Source organism: Silurus meridionalis, chromosome 15 (assembly GCF_014805685.1).
Source record: "Silurus meridionalis isolate SWU-2019-XX chromosome 15, ASM1480568v1, whole genome shotgun sequence".
NCBI classification, from domain to species: Eukaryota; Metazoa; Chordata; class Actinopteri; order Siluriformes; family Siluridae; genus Silurus; species Silurus meridionalis.
Genome location: NC_060898.1, coordinates 12103850 through 12126040, shown reverse-complemented (window position 1 = coordinate 12126040; position 22191 = coordinate 12103850). Strand labels below are relative to the sequence as shown.

Sequence of the window (22191 nt, the reverse complement as noted above, 5' to 3'; positions counted from 1 at the left end):
CTAAATAACTTTATAATTGTTGTAGCAGCAGTTAGAGAAAATTACTTGAAATCAGTGGATAGAGGAAAAAAAAACTTAACCCCCAACTTTTCCACCATGTTGTGCACTAGAGAGGAAGCGGTGTTGGTTCCGAGAATTTAGTATCTTTGGGTTGTGGAAATTAAGTTCTGCTAGATAATGATAGATATGGTAAAACTTTACATTTGGGGGAAATTAGTACTTTTTATGCACTAGCAGCAACTTTCACATCAACTTTTATTTTGCTTTTGTGTCACTTTGTGATTTATTGGTTTTAACTGTGGGCTAAATATCCTGCATTACATTTCACTAGATCCTAATATAGACATTCCTAACATTTTTGAATTAAGACAATATAGTTAAGACACAAATTTAGATATTTATTTGGCTTTGATGAGAACAAAATGCACAGTGGTAATAGATATATAGGTGTACTTTTAAGGTGCTCAGCTTAAAAGCATGTAAAATATATGTAATACGGTACATTGCAGGTCCCTATAAAAGAATATACAAACTAAATAAAGCAGATGGAAAATGATTAATTACAGAAAAAACACTGCTAAAAAAGCTAATTGCATAAAAATAAGGGTACAAAATGTAAACAAAAACATACATAAAAAAAAAAAAGATGCCTTGAATTAAGGGCAGTAGCTGCATGTGAATATTTGACCTAAAAATTGAAGTGCACGCATTTTAAAGGTGATTTACAGCACATCTTTTACAGTGGAGTTCAGAACAGCATCTTGATTGGCCTTTCTGGATAACTCATTCTGTGGGAAGAAAAATGAAGGAATTGTGTAATAACATTAAAATTGCACAGGATATTTATATTTATATATATATATATATATATATATATATATATATATATATATATATATATATATATATATATATATATATATATATATATATACATACACACACACACACACACACACACACACACACACACACACACACACACACACACACACACACACACACACACACACACAGGAACAATTCCTCAAGTAATGCGAAGAATTCGAATATAACAATTAAGACAAATTATTTGCTTCATTTAGTCCATTTAACTACACACAGAGCACTGTGTTTCCCACGGACCATTATTGCTGACACACCACCCGCTAAACTCTGGAGAGCCCTGGACAAGTAACACAGAAGACGCTGCAGAATAAAAAATAAAGGAACGGAGAGAAAACAGCAAGGGACGAGGAGAAAACTTAGGCAAAAAAATGTAATAAAAGGCATATATTTTCCAAAGTTTGGGGTCATTTCAAATTAAAACAAAGAAAGCACTGTACAGAGCGGTTAAAGTTTTAAAGGAAAATGAAATTGATTTTTATATTTTTATTTATATACAGTGCGTTCAAAAAGTCCCTCTGCAGTGGCCGTGTAGAGCAGGTAGTGGAGCACGTTTTTAAAGCTGGCGATAAAAGTGAATAATAAAAAGGGTAGGAATAATAATGATGTAATCATTTGATGTAATATGGCAGTCAAATGCACTACATTTTCTAAAAAGGAAACAAATTACTTGTTCATGTTAGGAGACCTGTTTTATTTCCTCTCCCTTATTTGGTGTTGCTCATTAATAAAGAACAATTACTTTTTATCTGATTACTCGATTAATCGCTGGAAGAGTGAGCGAGAGAGAGAGAGAGAGAGAGAGAGAGAGAGAGAGAGAGAGGGCTATATATTAACTGTGTACCACTGTGTATCTACTTGCATATTGCAGTAAATATTTTCATGAAGACACACTTAATGCTTTCACACTGTGTTTTCCATTTAGATTGAAAAACTCTTTCAAAAAATTTGTTCTCTGCCTGAATGTTTACTGTTGAATTACTTTTTAAAGGCCACTTCCTAAGATGTGACTGTTAAAAAGGGAGAAAGCCTCTGACCCCCTCAAAACATCTGGGTAGCAAACCTATATAAAGTGAAACAATCATGTGTCGCCTACCCCTACTGGCAAAACATGTGATGTCATAGCTCTTTTATGACCCTGTGCTTTCGTCTGAAGTGTAATAAAAGGGTCATTTGATACTCACTGTAAAGTCAGAGTAGGTGATTGGGTTGAACTTCTGATCACTGTTAAACTCCTGCAGCGGTGTCCGAGGGGCTGCACTTGCCTCAAAAGGTTTAACTCTCTGCCGAAGGTACAGAAAAAAAAGAAACGAATGAAAAAAATAATAAATGACCAGTGAAAAAAACAAAAATGTGGGTGCTTAAATGCAGAAAAGAATTCAAACATTTACAATAAACCTGACCAATTATAAACCTCTTTAGTTTAGGCAACTGCGCCCTCTAGTGAGAGAATATTTAAGAAAGGAAAAGTGACCCAGAATATGATTACATATTAGCATTTATAATTATATGCAGGATAGATTTTAGAACAAATTTAGTTTAGTCCAATTTAAATTTAGTTATTGGTTTTTCCTAAATTACCTACAAGGTACATCCAAATACATTCTGATAGGATGCATTGGGATTTTACTCTTTATCTCAAGACCGTGATCCTTTAGTCTACTAGTCTATCCAGCTCATTTTACCTCATCATCTGTACATTTAACCTCCAAACCAACTGCAACGCCATCAAAATAATCATGTCATCTCAAAGTTGCATAGCTTAGACGTTATACTCAAGGCTAGATTTCTCATAAATATTAAGTTTACTGCAAGGAATCATAAGTGATAGAAGAAACTTTGTTTTGTTTGTTATTTTAAAGGAAACAACATGGAAAACTTTCTGCTTGCTTGGTATCTGCTGTAAAACCATGTACACAGACACGATGAGCTTGACTATGCTGTTTGAATCGATCTACAATACCTGGCACTGGAACATACATTTCATGTTTGATCAGGTGATTTGTACTGAAAGAAGCTCGAACCAGCTAGAGACATACCAGTGCCAATTGGATTCCACTTCATTTGGAGTTTGGACACTGGACTTCCTTATTTGTTTAAAGGCTCTGCCATGGAGAAGCTGGTATTTAAACTATGATGAACGCAAATGTTGAGCGATTTTATTAGATGCTCAGTAGCTCCTAGTTTTATAACCACAAATGACTGTAAAAAACTGTAGAAAGAACATGTCCTTGCCACAGTCGCCATGACTACGGGACAAATAGACAGCATTCACCTTAACTGTTAATTTCTGGAAAGCTGCTTTGAAACTATGTCTGTTGTGAAAAGCGCTATAGAAATGAACGTGACTTGACTAAATCCAAAGGAAATGTTGTAATCTGCTTTGATTTCAATTTGTAAAATACACTACATAGCCAATGGTTTGTGTACTCCTGCCATATCACATCCATATGAGCTTGCTTAACACCCCATTCCAAAAATGGGCCCCCTTCTGCTTTTGTAATAACCTCAAATCCCCTGCGAAGGATTTCCACTAGATTAAAGCATGGCTGGGGGGTTTCAGCTACAAGTGTATTAGTGAGGTCAGACATTGATGTTAAGTGAGGAGGCCTGGGGGTCAGTCCACATTCCAGTTCATTCCAAAGGTGTTAATGGGTTTTAGGTCAGATTTCTGTGCAGACCACGCGAGTTATAGCTTGTCTTATGCACATGTTTAACTTCCAGTCAAGAGGAAAAACATCCTAAACAATTGTGATTTTACCTTTGTGGCAACAGTTAAGTCTATATGTGATAGCAATGATCCGATGTCCACACATTGTACAGGAGGCTTAAACCACATAGTATGACATGGTATTGGATGCAGGTTTCTGAGCAGCTTTTATGAGAAAACAAGAATGACATTGGCCCCTGATGTCAGAGCGACAGGCAACCCCTATCCTCTCTGAATAGTAATGAATACAGTACCAACCAACAAATTAGCACCATGAAGGCTAAACATCATGAATATTCCAATCCAACATATGGAATGCAATCTGGAAGATATGACTGAGCATGCACCATTACCCTGGCTGAGAGTGGAGGCTTGCCGGGTACACAAAGAAACGTGCTGGACACACTGCTGGCGCTGGTGCTCATTGTGGTGGTGCGCAGCGAAGGCTGATTAGGGATCTAACAGGAAGTAAAAAGTAACAGTTTAAAGAACAGCTTCAAACAAAAGCAAGTGTTATGCTCTGTCTGTGTGTCGGTAGCACCTTCCGTATCTTGCTTGGGGTCACACTGCTGTTGGCTGCTCCATGAGGTCTCTTATTCGGGGTTTTTAACAGAGTGCCATCTGCTTTCTTAGACATCTACAATTCAGAGAAGGTTCAATCACCATTTTAGTAGTTATTACATGAGTTGCCAAATCACTGTGAACTATAAAATCACTCACACGATCATTCTTCTCCTTGTCTTTCTGTGAGCGATGCTCTTCCCACTGTTTAAAGATGTACTCCATCACCCGCTGTCCTCTCATCAAAAACGGTGAGCCTTGGTTCTTTTCCCAAGCCTCCACACGACATTTTAGATCTTCCTCTATCTGTTATGTTCACAAAAAACACATCATTAAGGCAGCAAGCTTTTATTTAACTTAATATATCTTAAGCATCTTCTGGTGTACTGTTTGTCCCCGTTGTGATGCAAATCCTGTACCTGGTTCCTGGCCAGAAAAACTTTGCACAGATAAATGACTTGCAAGGTGTCAAAGCATTTGTTAATGATAGACTGCAAGGACTGTAGTAATGAATTATGATCATTTTCATCAGCACAAAAAAAATAAATATTCTGTGTTTAATTAGCACCAATCAGACATATGGAAACAGAAAGGAAGGCAAAAAGACATGGTGGTGGAATGAGGAAGTGCAGGAAAGCATAAGGAGAAAAAGGTTAGCAAAACAGGATTGGGATCGGCAGAGAGATAAGAAAAGTACGAGTACAAGCAGGAGTACAAGAATATGTGACAGCAGGTATGTGAGTTTATACACTATGGAATCAGAAAAGGATTTATACCGATTGGCGAGGCAGAGGGATCGAGCTGGGAAGGATGTGCTGCAAGTTAGAGCAATAAAGGATGGAGAAGGAAATGTGTTGATTAGTGAGGAGGGTGTATTGAAAGGATGGCTGGAATATTTTGAGCAGCTGATGAATGAGGAAAATAGAGAGAGAAGGTAGGATGAGGTGGGGATGGTGAAGCAGGAAGTGGATAGGATTAGTAAGGAGGAACTAAGAGCAGTGATTAAGAGAATGAAGAGTGGAAAGTCAGTTGGATCAGATGACACACCGGTAGACGTGTGAAGATGATTAGGAGAGACACACTGTCTGTCTCTCACAGAAGAACCTTCATAAATCCAAACTAATCTGGTTTCAAAGCGACACATTCCACAGAAACTACCCTTTTGGCTGAGAAACTGCATGCTGCTCGATCAGCCAAGCTGTCATCTGTACTTATCTTCCTGGACCTTTTAGAAGCATTCGACACAGTCAACCACAAGACTCTCGTGTCTACCCTCAGTATCCACAGAACAGCATGGGAATGGTTTGCGTCCTACCTGGAAGGTCACTCATACCAGGTAACAAAGGGGATCCACATCTGAATCGTGCAGACTCACCATTGGTGTCCCACAAGGGTCGGTTCTTGTTCCCCTTCTTTTCTCCCACTATACCCACTCCACTGGTGACGTTATATCCTCACATGGGGTTTCTTACCACTGCTATGCAGATGACACTCAACTCATCTTTTCTTTCCCTCCCTCAGATACCACAGGTTCCGATTGGATCTCGGCATGCTTGACAGACATATTTTTATGGATGAGTGCTCATCAATTAAAACTCAACCCCAGCATAACAGAACTGCTGACCTACCTCTTCCTGAAACACTTAAATTAGCACTTTGCAAGTTTGCTTTGTAGAAATCAAGAGTTATATTTATATTAAGTTTGCAATCTAGCATACAAGTGTAGATTTATTCATTGCTAGAGACTCAAAGCACTTTTGTATATCGCTCTGGACAAGGGCGTCTGCTAAATGCTGCAAATGCAAATCTGTGAGCAACAGTATGGTTTCATGCCGAGGAAAAGCACTACAGATGCAATATTTGCTTTAAGAATGTTGATGGAGAAGTATAGAGAAGGTCAGAAGGAGCTGCACTGTGTGTTTGTGGATTTAGAGAAAGTGTACGACAGGGTGCAGAGAGAGGAGTTGTGGTGGGTTATGAAGACTCCATATCCATATCCCATCCACTGAGGCGACCCCCACTGGGAGAAGCCAAAATAAAATCTAGAAATCTGTAATTGCTGTAACTGCTGCAAACAGACCAAATTTAATAGCATTAAAATATATATAGTTGTATATATGTGCATGCAGTGATGTTTCTTCTGTACCTTAGGAAGTAGCTTCTGCACTTTAGCTCGGTCCTTGCTCTCCTTCAGTAAAGCACCTCCTCTATTGGCAAAGCGATTCGGATCTGCTGCTTTTCTCTGGATAAAAACAGTACATTTGTCACAATCCTCTAACTGAGCAGCAACATTGTTTAAACATCATGCCAAGATTGAGGCATCAAACGTGGTATATTCTGAAATTGTGCACCTCAAAATCCTGGAAGAGAGCCCAGTTCCTCTCCCATTTCTCAATGTTCTCCAGCAAAGATTGTGCCTTCTCATAAAACTCCTTCAGCTTCAAGAGCTCATAGTCATGCAGGCTAAGTAGTTCCTCTGTGTAATTAGCTGCAGGACAGCAAACATGAACATAATCCATAACACAACTATTTATTCAGAATCAGGTAAAAAAAATAGTGGCGCATCAGTGACTAATATACTCACCATCACAGAAGTGGGCGTTGAAAGTTTCACGCTGTTCTGGACCAAATAAGCACTTGTCCCAGAAGACAACAAGCTCTTGTCTGACTTTTTCTATCACCTCCTCCAGCTTGGTCCTCTGGAGCACCTCGAGACGATCCACTACTGCCTGCCACTGCAAACACAAATGCAGCATTTAGGCACCCTGATTCATTTGAAGCATATAGTGTATGTTTTTAACAAACATCCTATTACACATTTAGTTCCCATTTGCTGTTATAGTAGCCACTGTTTCTATGGGGAGATGTTTTACTATCTTTTGGAGTGTGCTTGTTGAGGTATGTGCTCGGTCAACAGCGACTAGGGCATTTTTAAAGGCAGGTATTGATGTGGGGTGAGTAGGCCTTGGGTAGAGGCGTGCACTTCAACGGGACTCGATGCAAACGAGTGCAGCACGAAACAAGATTTGATGGGTGAATGCAGGTGGTAAAATACTTTGGTATTACAAATATATATTTTTTATATCAATTACTAAAACAAAAACTTATGTATCTACTGCACAAAAGCAATGAGGGCAACTAAAATAAAATAAAACAAAACGATTTACAGGCACCAGTTCGGAAGCGAACTCTCTTGTGGTTCATGCGCACACCGAGGCACAATGTCAGACGTGCAAGACGGATATCGTTTCAGGTGATGTTCTGATAAGTCGATGTTCATTATTTACACAAAAGGCCAAACTTATAAAACAAAACGTTTGTTTATTTTCCGTTTCGTTTTCATTCATATTTAAAAGGGAAGCAAGTGAAACTAAAAAGCAGAGTAGCAGAAAGAAGCAATCCGTGCATTGAAAATAAATCTACTTATACATTTTGCCTGCGAGAGAGGGTGGGAGTGGGACTGAAAAATCCGTCCCTTGCAGGTCTCTAGGCTGGGTTGCACAGTCATAGTTCCATTTCATCCTCAATGTGTTTATTAATGATGTTAAGGTCAAAGCTCCATAACAGGACACTGAAGATCTACCATGTAAACCATATAATCATGGAGCTCCCATTGGGCCCACAGGCACTGTAATGCTGGAACAGGTTTGGGTCTCCTAGTTCAAATAAACTGAATACCACCACATTTAAAGGCATTGACAATTGAATATCTCCAAATTTGTGGTAACAGTTTACAGTAACAGAACTACATATGGCTGGAAAAGTCAGGAATTCCAATACTTTTGTTCATATCATGTACATACATAATAAAACAAGGCCACACCTTGGTTTTTGACTGTTTGCCGTGAGTTCCGTGTTTGTATTTCTGCTGCCGTTTTCAAACGAAACTTTACCATTTATACATCTTTTTTTTCCCCTCTTTAAATAATCGTGAATTGTTTTTGTCTTTGACTTGTGCCTGTAGCATGTTAACTCAACCACCACTAGTGTTGAATACATTCATTGCCTCACACATTATCATAACGCTCACACTTTATCTTAACTCTATTCGCTATTATAAGCACTATGTCGGTTGTGTGTCTGCCTTTGAGCACAGGTGAGGACTCATTCGAGTTGCAAACGGTGGAGTTGGAGCTGGAGGTTTTAAAGAAACAGATTCGCGACCTACATACAAAGCATTCCCAGCTGCGAGAGCAGAAAGCGGCGCTAGAAACATCCCAGGTGGACGCTCACTCGTCCCAGGTAAATTCTCGGGTTGAACCGAACGCTTCCAGCGCCTCAACTTTGCGTGTCTCACTGCCCAGGCCCAGCGCACAAACAACACGGCCCGCCAAGGTAGGACACGAGCCAAGCTCAGGTCGAGGACGTCTCCCCCGCCGCCACCACCACCACCGGCCTTCGAGATCTCGACCGAGAACTGCGTCGCGCTTCCCCGCCAGACAGCATGCGATACCGTGATTCTTGGAGATTCCATCGTCCAGCATGTCCGCGCTACCGGAGCCAAAGGTAAGGTGCTCGTGTTCTCGATGTTGCTGCACAGGTTCTTGCGATTCTGAACGAGAAATTCAGAGCTGTTGTTCTGCATGCCGTAGCGAACGACACCAGGCTGAGGTAAACGGAGATCTTAAAGAGGGATTTCAGGATACTGGTGGAGACGGTACACAGCACATCACCCACAAGGAGGATCATAGTGTCAGGACCTCTTCCCACCAGCGAGGGATTAAGAAGTTTAGAAGACTTTTTGCACTAAATGAATGGTTACAGTCATGGTGTCGAGAGCACAAACTTCTCTTTGTTGATAATTGGAATTTTTTCTGGGAGCGTCCTAGGTTCTTCCACCCTGATGGCCTGCACCCCAGCAGAGTTGGAGCAGCAGTGCCATCAGACAGCATCTCTAGGATGATGTCTTACCAGCCAGATGGTGTGAATCATACAATTTACAACTATGACAACATTTATACAACAAACCAAATAGTTACAAGTACAGACACAGCGCAATTTATAGAAACCGTGTCTATGGTGGTGTAAAACCAAGAAATAAATACACAAGATCCAGAAATAATCTTATTGCAGTTAAAACTGGAAAATGTCATAAGCAAACACAAAAAGGTTTTAAAGTTTGGTCTTTAAAACATTAGATCACTTGTACCCAAAGCACTCATGGTAAATGAGATGATCACAGATAATAATCTCGATGCACTCTCTCACCGAGACCTGGATTAAACCAAATGATTACATGGGTCTAAACGAGTCTACACCGTCAGCATATGCTTATAAGCATGAGTCCCGTCAGACTGGTCATGGAGGTGGTGTAGCAACCATTTATAGTGCCCTTAATAATGTTAAAAATTGGGATTCATGTTTAAATCATTTGAAGTGCTTGTTCTTGAAGTTGTACTTTCAGACATACATAGCAACCCCCTACTATCTCTCGCTCTGGTCACCGTGTACAGACCCCCAGGGCCCTACGCTGATTTTCTTCAAGAGTTTACCCGTTCTCTTTCAGACCTTTAGATCAATTTTGATAAGGTGCTGCTTGTAGGAGATTTTAATATTCATGTAGATGATGCAAACGATGCCCTAGGAATATCATTTGTGGACTTATTAAACTCTTTTGGGGTTAAAACTTTACCAGACCAACTCATTGTTTTAAATCACACACTAGACTTAATAATGTCCCACGGAGCAGATGTCACTGATATATCTTACCTCAGAGTGAGAACATCGCAGACCATTACCTCATATTGTACACACTGGTAGAGCAGATTAGCTGTGTTTTAACACATTATCGACTGGGTAGGACTGTTGTTCTGACCATTAAGGACAGATTCAGAAATAACCTGCCTGATTTATCTCAATTTCTCACTAAACCCATAAATGCTAACAACCTTAATAAAATGGCTAACAACATAGACCTTATCCTCACTAACACATTAGACACTGTTGCCCCATCCGGTTAAAAAAAGGTTAGACTAAAAACACCTGCACCATGGTATGATAGTCATACACATGGCCTCAACAGAACAGCCCGTAATCTGAAAAGAGAATGGAGGAAAACTAAATTGGAGGTATTTAGAATTGCGTATAAAGACAGTATTCTCAGCTACAGACAGGCGCTAAACGCTGCTAGAGCTGAACACCTGAGCAAACTCATAGGAAACAACCAAAACAATCCCAGGTTCCTTTTCAGCACAGTAGCTAAATTAACAACAAATCAAGCATCTGAAAAATGTGTTCCATCACAGTTTAGTAGTGAGGACTTTCTTCACTGAAAAAATGTATCGTATTAGACAAACAATTGTGGAGGTCCAACTTCTGACAGCATCACCTGATCCAATCATACCTAATACTCCACAATTACACTGCTTTACATGCATAGGACAGGAAAAGCTGTATGACGTTATTACCAAAGCTAAATCAACAACATGTCAATTAGATCCCATTTCAACTAAACTACTGAAAGAAGTATTACATACTGCTGGTAAACCTCTTCTGAATATTATTAACTCTCATTAAAAAAACTAATTTGGATCCAAACACTATCAAATTACAGACTTATTTCAAATCTCCCATTTACGTCTAAGATTTTAGAAAAGATTGTGTCTGCCCAGTTATGTTTCGACTTACAAGAGAACACTATATTTGAAGAGTTTCAGTCAGGTTTTAGGCCCCATCATAGCACAGAAACTGCTCTAGTTAAAATCACTAATGACCTGTTTTAAGCTTTAGACCTAGGCTACATCCAAGGCTCTCTGTTAGTTTTACTAGATCTTAGTGCTGCATTCGAAACTATAGATCATGATCTTCTCTCAGATCGCTTACACAATTACATTGGCATTCAGGGACAGGCATTTAGCTGGTTGAAATCCTACCTGTCTGATCGTTACCATTTTGTAGACTTAAATGGAGAGCTATCTAAGATAATGCAAGTGAATTATGGGGTGCCACAAGGTTCAGTTCTAAGACCCCTGCTTTTCACAATATACATGCTTCCATTGGGAAATATTATTAAAAGTTATGGAATTAGCTTTCACTGTTATGCTGATTATACCCAATATCTTATCGAAACCAGACAATACAGCTCAATTGGCTCGGATAACCGAGTGTGTGAATTATAAGATTAGATGACTCATAACTTCTATTATTAAATTCTGCTCATAAACCAGTACACAGAAGCGCCATCATTTCAACCTGCATTTAGAAGGGTGTTCTGTAACTACTAGTTCAACAGTAAAAGACATGGGACTTATTTTAGACACCAACTTGTCTTTTAAAAATCATATTAACCATGTTACAAAAACAGCCTTCTGCCAGCTGAGAAATATTGCTAAGCTAAGAAACATGTTATCAATATATGATGCAGAGAAGCTTGTCCATGCGTTTATGACCTCCAGACTGGACTATTGTAATGCATTACTAGGTGGTTGTCCTGCATCATTAATAAACAAGCTACAGTTTGTCCAGAATGCAGCAGCCAGAGTTCTCACAAGGTCGAGAAAATATTACCGTATAACCCCAATTTATCATCCCTACACTGGCTACCTGTTAAGTTTCTCATCGACTACAAACTACTGCTACTTACTCACAAAACACTAAATGGTTTGGCTCCCATGTATCTATCCAGCCCTCTAAGACGCTACAATCCGTCACGCTTCCCGAGATCTTAAAACTCCCGACTTCTAGTAGTTCCTAGAATAGCAAAGTCCACTAAAGGTGGTAGAGCATTCTAACATTTAGCTCCTAAACTTTGGAATAGTCTTCCTGATAGTGTTCAGAGCTCAGACACATGCTCCCAGTTAAAGTGCAGATTAAAAACGTATTTGTGGACATTTAAAGATGTAGATGCCGAACTCGCAAACATCCTGAACCATCTAGAGACGTACCAGTGCCAATTTTATGCGACTAATGTGTAGTTTTGACATTGGACCTCCTTAAGTGTTTAAAGGCTCTGGCATGGAGAAGCTGGTGTTTGATCTGTGATGATCGCAAATGTTGAGCTATTTTATGAGTTGCTCAGTAGCTCCTAGTTTTAGAACCACAAATGACCAAATGACAAAGACTGTAGAAAGAACATTACTCATAATCTTACATTCCAGTGCTCATGTTAGTTCTCACTCTCTAGTGTTCTGTGTTGTTTAAAGACTATAATCACACTCTTGATGTAACCCGAATGAGGATGGGTTCCCCTTTTGAGTTTGGTTCCTCTCAAGGTTTCTTCCTCAGAACATCTAAGGGAGTTTTTCCTTGCCACAGTCGCCATGGCTGCTCGTCAGGAATAAATGCACACCATTCACCTTAACTCTTAAAATTCTGTAAAGCTGCTTTGAGACAATTTCTGTTGTGAAAAGCGCTATAGAAACAAACTTGACCTCCAAATCACACAACAGACACAAGGCCTGAATGCTGGCACAATAATATATGTGCTTTTTCTAAGCTGCCACAAGTAAACTTCATAGTAATGCAGCAAAGACATACATTCAATACACTGATTGTTCTACAGGAAAGCACCACACTTGGGGGGGTTGCATACCCCTCATCAAATGTGCAGTTGCCCCCTTATAACTAACCTATATCATTACTGCATTTCAAAATATACCCAGTAGGGGGAGATGATGCAACAACAGTGTAAAGATGACCAGTATAATACAGCTAAAAAGATAAATGAGGGGACAAGAATAAGATACACAGTCAATAATATACAAGTCTAAAGAAAAATTGAGAAAGTGTAATATATATTAATTGAGAAAGTGTAATATATATATATATTAAATAAATAAAAATAAAAGATAAACATACCGTAGATCAGTCTGCATTTGGAGGGGGAACCCAAAATCGCAATACACCAATTAGATTAGAGTAGGGAAACGAATACCAAACAAAACACTTGAGCAAATCAAATTATTCAGACCTGCCATAGACAAAGTTGTTCATTCACATGGTGGAAAATTTTCCTGTAAAAACATTGGGTGGCAAAAAAAATTCCAAAGTTTTACTGCTACCATTTTTTCCTTTTTGATGCAACAATTTCTTGGCTACAAGCTCCTACCCTTCGAATGTCATCACAGAGATTGCTCAATGGCTCCTTATTGAATTCTTCTGCCCCATCGTCTGGACAGCTCAGTCGTTTCCACAGGCTCGTAGCACGATCCTTCAGTTTGTCCCGGGATGAAATTAACGATTCCTTCTTCATTTCCAGCTGGACAGGACAAACATAAAATATATTTTATAGATATCTGTTCTGGATATATTTTATCTTGCAACAATAGTGGCAGCAATGTGGCTTATTCTGTAACATTTTTACAATAAAACACTTTTGAAACTGTACATTACCTGACTGAGCAGCAGCTTTAGAGCTTTGATGTTTTCATGTGTGAGCAGGAAAATGTCAGTGTCGGGACAGACAGACTCTCGCTCGAGACTGGTTTCTGGCTCGTGGCCCATCTCATCCATCAGATTTCTGATGTCCTCCCTGAGCCCTGAGAAAACCTTCACCCTGCTCTCCTGCATAAAACAGATGGAACACGGGGTGACCAATAATCCACATCCTGTATTGAGTGAAAATTAGCCGAAGGTCAAAAGTCAAACGTTCCAGAAGAGTAAGACAAGTGTATGATTAACAAGTCATGTGTTGGTAAACTTTTGAATGTTGTCGAGTTACAAGACAATCCCACTGGCCACAAAATGTTGAACCACGGTCTATTGGCCAATTAAATAAATGTCTTGTATTGTAAGTCCAAAACTTTTAATACATTTCTACATACGAAAGTGAGCTTTGTATGCTGACCATTGCCACAGCGAAGAGCACCAGTAGTAAATAATACTACTCGAATAAATGATTTAGAAACCAAACTAAGCATCTAATTTGAGGCTAAAATGTATGCAGTGCTTCCTGACACACAATGAGACTTGATGACAAACGAGCAATCTGTCACTTACTGGCTACCAAATTCAACAATGGAACAAGCAAACATTACCAAAGTTAAACACACAAATGAGCATTGGGTATGTCTGAATGTTAAATGAGGACACTAAGTAAAGCATCCAACAATATTTTGGAATGAAACATTGTGAATAGGAAGCCACTGGGTTTCGGTAACTAGCAGACCTCGTATGAGAAATGGAAGACCGCACAAAATAGCAATGAAGACATTCTACATGTGGGCAAATAAACTGAATTTGTTCTGAAGCATTGTTTAAAATTGTAATAACAACAACAACAACAACAACAGCAGCACCCAGAATAGGGACTTTTGAGTTGAGTGAGAACCTTTGACAGACACTTGTATATAAACAATACCACTCAGGTACATTAATAAAGGTGATTGTATTTAATAAAATCAGTGATCTGCTTAATTTTGGCTCTGTCCACATGTCCTGGGTCTGCTCACATAATACATCAGTGAGAAAAAAAATATCAGCACAGCTTTTAAAATATGGTACAGTTTGCTACTGTTGTGGAGGATTACGAGTCATTTGCTGAGGTGAGCAGTCCAATAGAAAGTTCTAAAAGACAACTGAAATGAGAATTGAAGGTTAGACTGTGATGAGTGTGTGTCTGCAGTTGCTGATGACAAAAGTTCAAAATTGTGTCTTTTTTAAAAAGAGAGTTTTGAAAGTTGTGAATATGAGTCAGGAAAGAGAATGTGGAGACAATCACTCACTTTTTCGTCGCTGAGCTGCTTGATGTGCTCGCGGAGCTCCTGCAGTTGTGTGCGAGAGGGCATGCTCCCAGTGGGAATGTAGTAAGGTGTAGAGCACAGTGTCACACAAAGCTCTTCATCCTGCTTCAACAGATCACTCAGCTCCCTCAGACGATCACTCTTTTCTTTCTGTAGAGTCTCTAGGCGGCAGCGCAGGTTCTTCTCTATCTGAAGGACAGTCAGGTCTTCCTCTAACTGGAAAAGTTCAGCAAAAAAGTAAATTATACAATAACGTCCTCCTCACTATAAGGACTTTGTGATGCTTTGGGGCAGTGTTTTATTCAAAGTCAAATTTTGGGCTTTAGCATTTATGAGAGCCTTTAAAGGATCATCATACAAGCATAGTAATTTTTCAGCATAGTTAACTAATCATTTATCTAAAAGTGGAATTGGACTAAACTAGGACATTTCTATTTTAGATCTTGTAGAGACTAGTCTATGAATAATACTTTAACTAGTCATTGCTAAAAAGATAAACTAGTTAGGCCTAAGCAGATGACAGAAATGCAGGCATATGGCTAAAATTTTAATACAAACATCAACATACATGTAATATTTCACACTAGATGGATTCTATTGTCAACTACACTGATTGCATATAAATTTAACAAACCTTTACATAAGGGTAACGACTCGTTTTTTAACTAGGACAAAAGTCCAACGTCTGTAAAGAATACAGTTTCTGTATAAAAATCGGTACTTAAAATTAAATTATACAGATGTGTATTCTGTGTTTATTGATCGAATTCAACAGCTGACTTTTAACTTCTAGCATGCATGAATTTGGAGAAAAGTTGTCCTCCATGCAGAGAAACATGTCACATACACTGCAGATTGAGAGATTAGGCTGAACTCCAGAGTCACTCATTTTAAGTATGGATTTTTTTTGCAACAGTCTGGTATAGCTGTGTGATCTCTTCAGTATACATCACATCCTTACATTTTTTACACCTTTCCTACCAAGCAATTAGCAAATAAAATTATTGGCAATATGTTTGGCAATAAAAATAATTATATTTTCTGTACGTATTCTTATATAATGAAACAACTACAACATAGTTGTGTATTGTTGAATGTTGATTTAATAAAAGTTGCTATTAGATTAAAGCAGCTAGAAATCCTATATCTGCTGCATTGTTTTCGCTCTTAAAGTTATATGAAAATATGTACATCGTATCTGACTACTCATTCTGCTTTTTAGAAGCTTACACAATTTGGAAATTTGTATACAATGTTTGTAAAATTATGACTTACTGATGCTTACTGAGAACAGCCAATCATAGATCAGGTTATTGACTTAAGTAGTAGCAGTCTCAAGAGATCGAGGGGCTGGATAATATACATGTTTTGTTTTCTTAAAAGTTGACATTTTATACCATTTGTTGAAAATATATGAAGCATCCTGCCTAACCTACTTTATACGGTTCCATAGACAACTCGAGACACAGCGTCTCCAACTGCTTCTGAGTCGTAATAATGCTGGTTCTGATGCGGTGTCTGAGTGACTCCTCTTCAGTGATCATGTCCTTCAGAAGGTCCTTTTTGGAACAAGAAGATAATTAACAAACATAACATACACAGACTAATGGCAGAGCAGAAAGCACAATAAATGCTGATGATTACCTCGATATATTTTTTAACAGTCTGCATCCTTTCAATCCTCTGCTCCTCCATGATGCCGATACTGTCCCAGATGTCGACCAGCCTCGCCATGGCATGATTGATGCCCGTTACAAGGGAAGATGCCATAGCGTCACTGTGGGGCAAAATAATTTTAGAGCAGCATTACCTTAACATTATTTCTAAATGTACTAGTTTGGTACACTAAATAAAACACACACACAAATACTAGTGGGACTATTTTGGAATGGGAAGAAACCAGAGAAAGGAAATCCACATGGGCACAACGAGAACATGTAAGCTGAGCTGAAATGGGACCCTGGATCTTTGAAGTGACTGTGTAATGATGGAGAATATCACAACATTTAAAAGGAGTATGAAGAGTGTGTGTGAATGAATAAAACAAAAAGCAAAATTAGCTTTTATTATTTTCAATATAGTTACATTTACAGCTTTTCTTTTTTAAACTTGCAGAAATGGTTTCAAATATACAAATAAATACATCAGAGAGGTACATAGGTTATTTATTTATAAGAGGTCAAATTGTCATTTAAATGTAGTTCTTTGGGGTGTATGTCTGTTTATGTCCACGGTAATTTCATGTTATCTAGCGTACATTTATGTTGCTGTATGTAGCACCTTAGTCCGAGAGGAACATGGTTTTATTTTACTGTGTAAATGTACTAACCATTTTGAAATGGCAAGGAAAACTCACTTGACCACTTGAAATAAATTCAATTCAATTCATTTTTATTTGTATAGCGCTATCAACAATGAACATTGTCTCAAAGCAGCTTTACACAGATAATGTGGTGATTGAAAGTAAATATGTTCTTTGTAAGTAAGTTTGTCCCTGATGAGCAACTGTGGCAAGGAAAAACTCCCCGAGATGGCATAAGGAAGAAACCTTGAGAGGAACCAGACTCAAAAGGGAACCCATCTTCATCTGGGTTGCACCAAATGTCCATTTGAAGCAGATATACAATGTTGCATGGTACAGTGATGATGATCAGAAGCAAACTGTATTCCTGAGTCAGTGTAGCAGACTGTTGACATTAAATACAGTCCAGTCCATCCTCAAAGCTCCCGTTCTTACTCCGGAATTTCATGGAACCACCCAAATTATGGTGTAGTGTAAAGTGTGAGTAGGATAAGAGGATGTAGGTAATTTATTGATCAACATGGCAAAAAGTGATTTGGTTTGATAGTGATTTGCACAGTTCAATCACCCATTCACACTACACAATTTCTCACTCACTGGATAACCATTTTGCTCCACATAATCACACTGGTTCCTGACCTTGTAGACAAAGAAATAAATCCACATTCTGCAGGAAAGCAGTGAATCTTATGTTAAAATGTCTTTTGACATTTAATGATTTTAAATACGTTTTTGTAGACAGTATGAAACACACTCATTATTTAATTATTTTACTATTTGTCCCTAAATGTTCATTTGCAGCTGGTCAGTCATATAACGTGTGTTGTAGAAATATTATCAAGTATCATATAGTCTTAATTAAAAAAAAATCCTCATTCATAGAATTCCTGAATTCCCAAGCATTTCAGGGAGTCAGATTATTCGGCTCAGCTCACGAGAGAGTCGACTCTTCAATTCACTTCAATTAATTTGTATTTGTATGGCGCTTTTAACAATGAATCCACTCTCTAAACGACTCAATGGCCCAGCCCCCATCTTACTTTTTTTCATTTTCTAAATAAACAAAGCAACATTTCGACCCTTTCACCAACGATACATCACCATAGGAAATTTATATCTGTAGACATGTAAGATTACTTTCATTTGTTCTGTGTCCTGTAGGCAGACTTTAGCACTCAGCTATAGCCTTAAATGTGAAGAGGATAAACACACATGACCGTGAGAAAAAACCGATCTTATGAGCCAGTGAGCTGATCTAATGTTTCTACACTATTCAGGCATAATGTTGACCGTTTAAACAGCATTAGTCTACTAAAAAACGAAGGTTTTACACGTGTTAAAACCACACCTGCAAAATACGTTCACACTTCTCACATTTTCTTGTCAAAATAGTGTATTATTTACTATAAATAAATAATTTAAATTAAAGACATACCTTCTTCGGCTCCCCATCATTATTCCGTTAAATGTAATCCACCTCTAAATAAACCCAATAAAGAAACTGTTTAAATGAGAATAATGTAAAATCCCGCCCGGACCCGAACACACACCAAATCCACCAACCGCGTTCAAATTTGAATTGAGCCGCGGGGTGTCTTCTTCATCTCTCAGTGCTTCCGGTAGCAAAGCGGCTCATTACTGTCCCCTAGCGGTGACATAACCCACAGCGTCTTTAATGTGTCCTTTCACCATCGAAAAGTTTCACGCAATACAAATTAATGCACATAACTAAACACAATAATGTGCATGTTAAAATACTAATTATACACATTATATGGTTTAATTATTAATTTCATTGTTACATATATAATCAAAATCACTGACTTGTGTTGTCTGATCATCAGTCTCCATACCCCCCCTGTCCTCTACATCTGCCTCTTTCAAACCAACTACCTGCATGTCTTCCCTCACCACATCCATATACCTCCTCCTTGGTCTTTCTCTTTTCCTCCTTCCTGGATTTTAAATCCTCAGCATTCACCTACCGATATACCCCATGTCCCTCCTCTGCACATGTCTCAATCGCGCCTCCCTCGAAGAGGGTATGTGTCTCAAGAGGATGATACACCGGCAGTTTCTGTGAACATCGTATTTTTTGACAGTAGAGGGCGCTATTGCTCAAAAAATGTAAATGAATCCGTTCATTTGGCGCATCTGATTCTCCGCAGCGCGACAAGAGTGTTCTCTAAGCGCGTTCAGGTTATCGTGCACGGCGCCAGGCGCGCTCACGCACAGACATTTTGTAAGGGCCGCCAATGTTTGAAATTTTCTGGGTTATCAATTTTAAGCTGCATTTGAGCAATAGTGACCTTTAAGATAAAAAAAAATACAATCTGATGAAACACCGGCACCCCAGTACTGCTATGGCTTTATTTTCATAATTCTATGACTTTATACTTGTAGTGCTACAACTTAATTTTTGTAATGTTTACTTTATTCCCGTATACCTACGACTTTATTCCCGTAATCTTTGATTCTTTTTGATGTAACACTAGATGCTGTAATAATTCTAGGCCCTCTTAGAGATGTCAAAGCATTTTCATGTCATTTGATCTGATGGTCAAAGAGCACACTAGTCAGAGCTCGCAACCCGTATCTGTAGCAAACTGCACAAATACATTTGTGTAGATTTACTAGCTGTTTTTAACATTCCACAATAGATGACAGAGGAGAAGAAATTGATTAGGTCACATTTACAAGGACAATCACAAGACAAACTTTTCAAGAAAAGCTGGACATTGCAAGGAAAGGTCAGCCATATTGTTCATAAATCATTTATAATTTTTTTTCACTTTCTTTTTTGTAGAATTTGCAGGCATGGAAAAAATGCAAAAAAATAAATGCATAGAAACACTTTATGAGGTTAAAATTGATGCTTCTGCTAGAGATGATGTATGCAGCTCAGCTGTGGCTCCAGTAAAAGGAGACTTGTTAATTGGATTACTTGCTTTAGTAATGGCATTCATTCTCACTGTTTAAGATACATGTCTGTGATACAATGCTCTGTTATTCCATGTTTCTGTATAATACTGATAGTTTCTATAGCCGTGGCACCATAATGATGGTATTAAGTAGTGGATTGATTCAGGTAGGCCTAAGTGTGAAATGCATGGCCAGCCACTGTGAAAATGTAAATAAACTCTCCATAAATTGAAATCAGCAGGAGCTTCATTTATCGATGCATAGAACAAAACAGTGACTGAAACTTATTGGCATAAACGGAAGTGGGCATCTTTCAAAAAGTCAATAAAATGGAAGCAAAAGAATAATGTAAATGTTGCTATCCTTTTTGTGCAGCCTGGGACCAAATAATCCATGGCCCAGTGGTCATAGACCCCTGGTGTACTCTATTGGGCTAGTATACAGTACACTCTGTACTAAGCAGCTTCCTATGCCTAGTAGTTGTACTGTGTGCAGTTTAGCATTTGATGTGTGAGAATTACTGTGACACATCCTACTTTTAGTTCCCTTATAGTTACCTTGACATAAAAATTAATGAATTAAATAAAGATAGTTTAACGTTATTGCTTACAAGGTCCAACTTAGTAGGACACTGATGAAACATATGCTTACTGTAATGTGTATTCTTAAATTGCAACGATTAATTGAACGAAACAGGCAGTCAGCGTCGCAAACAAATCCAATAAACCGCAAAACAGAAATACTTGGTCAGGCAAACAGAAACAAAGGTCGGTACACTAAAAAGACAATGAGCATGACCATGAAAAGGCTTAGCAAAAAAAAAGTAACGATTACAATACTTTGCACAGTACTTGGGGTGAGCTAGCCTATATATAGCTAAGACTCAGCAAATGAACCGTGACCTGGAAGTGTTCAATATTCAGGGAATGGCTCCCTCTCGTGGTGTTTGAGGTTGCGTTTGCGGTTGTTACAGTAATGCAATTTGATAACGTTTTGGAAAATTTCTTAACACTCCACATTATACAATAAATTGCATTTTTATAAATGAATTTGATTATTCCTGAAAATCACAGGGCTCTGAAATAAGTTTGCACACCTCAGGTTACAGGTCACAGACCCCCAGGCTACAGGTCATGGGCACCCAGGCTAAAATGCATTGTCTTTTGTGTTACTCTCATTTTTCCCTTAGAATTATAAAGGTGAAACAATATAATAGGTAATGTGGTATGGTGACATTGCTCTGTCCTCTGTAGTTCAGGAGAAATGTTGTAGACTGTAAATAACTAATAATTTTCTTAAATGTTTCAAATATTAATTTATTTATAGTCTTCTTAAATGTATTGTTTATACAATATACTTGCTCTCTTTTTCTCACTCTGCTGTGTGTGAAACGTATAGAACTTAGCATTTGAAAATAAAACGAGTTTACCAGAGGGGAACAAAAAGAATGAACAGTTGAAAATTAGGTTGAAAATAAATAAAATAAATAGAAAACTAGGATAAATACAGCAATCAAAAATATATTATGTTCACAAATGCACAGTCTAGGAAAAATAACAAAAGAAATTTAAAAGAAAAACTGATTTTTTTGTTTACAAATACTATTTGAATTGTTCATGGCAGTGGTCCCCAACCCCCGGGTAATAATAAAATGATGAAAAAGATAATTTATAATAGCCTCATGAATGAGCAGGTCTTGGGAGGGCATGCTTGTCTTGGAAGGTTGCACTGTCGACCTTAGGCAGAATCACGACATGGGACACTGCACCGTTTGTCACAGATATAAGCAGAAATTTTGGGGCTTTGGCGTTGGACTCTTGTAAGAGCTTAGCTTGGGAAGTCGCAAAGTCAGCCTCTAGCATAAGCAAGGCTTGGGATGCGATACCTCCGCCTCTGGTAGAAACATACTTCGGAGGCCTTAGGAATCAACAGGACATAGGACTACTAGCTGTTGGCCTTGTCATGTGGATAATGTGGGATGCCGCTTTGTCTACCTTTGGCTGGAGCTTGGACTTGACAGCCTCCTCATTAAGTTCAGGAAGGTCTGCAGGGGAGACCATACTGTTGGCCTCTGGCTGGAGCTTGGCTGTGAAGGCCCCCTTTTCTGCCCCAAAGTGGAGCTCACTGTGGGG

The 22191-nt window shown here is 38.6% G+C and overlaps 1 protein-coding gene across 1 annotated transcript; it reads right to left on the bottom strand.

Annotated features, from left to right (window-relative positions):
* Window positions 1-377: 377 nt before the first annotated feature.
* zgc:86764 (uncharacterized protein LOC797431 homolog) lies at window positions 378-18729 on the bottom strand. The gene is made up of 14 exons (XM_046868701.1): window positions 18573-18729; window positions 16480-16612; window positions 16272-16394; window positions 14818-15051; window positions 13487-13657; window positions 13203-13352; window positions 6741-6891; window positions 6508-6644; window positions 6303-6398; window positions 4316-4462; window positions 4137-4232; window positions 3949-4053; window positions 2070-2168; window positions 378-788 (listed from the first exon to the last, which is right to left on the bottom strand). Exons 1-14 carry the CDS (start codon window positions 18590-18592, stop codon window positions 723-725), a joined length of 1728 nt encoding a protein of 575 aa, XP_046724657.1. The 5' UTR covers window positions 18593-18729; the 3' UTR covers window positions 378-722.
* Window positions 18730-22191: the final 3462 nt, after the last annotated feature.

What these genes read in the sequence shown, in the direction of transcription:
- zgc:86764 (XM_046868701.1), bottom strand. Translation starts at nt 18,592, where the DNA reads ATGATGGGGAGCCGAAGAAG. An exon ending in ACAAGGAGAAGAATGATCGT is followed by an intron (nt 4,233 to 4,315) that starts GTGAGTGATTTT and finishes TCTGAATTGTAG; the next exon opens with ATGTCTAAGAAAGCAGATGG. An exon ending in AGCCTCCACTCTCAGCCAGG is followed by an intron (nt 2,169 to 3,948) that starts GTAATGGTGCAT and finishes TACCTTCGGCAG; the next exon opens with AGAGTTAAACCTTTTGAGGC.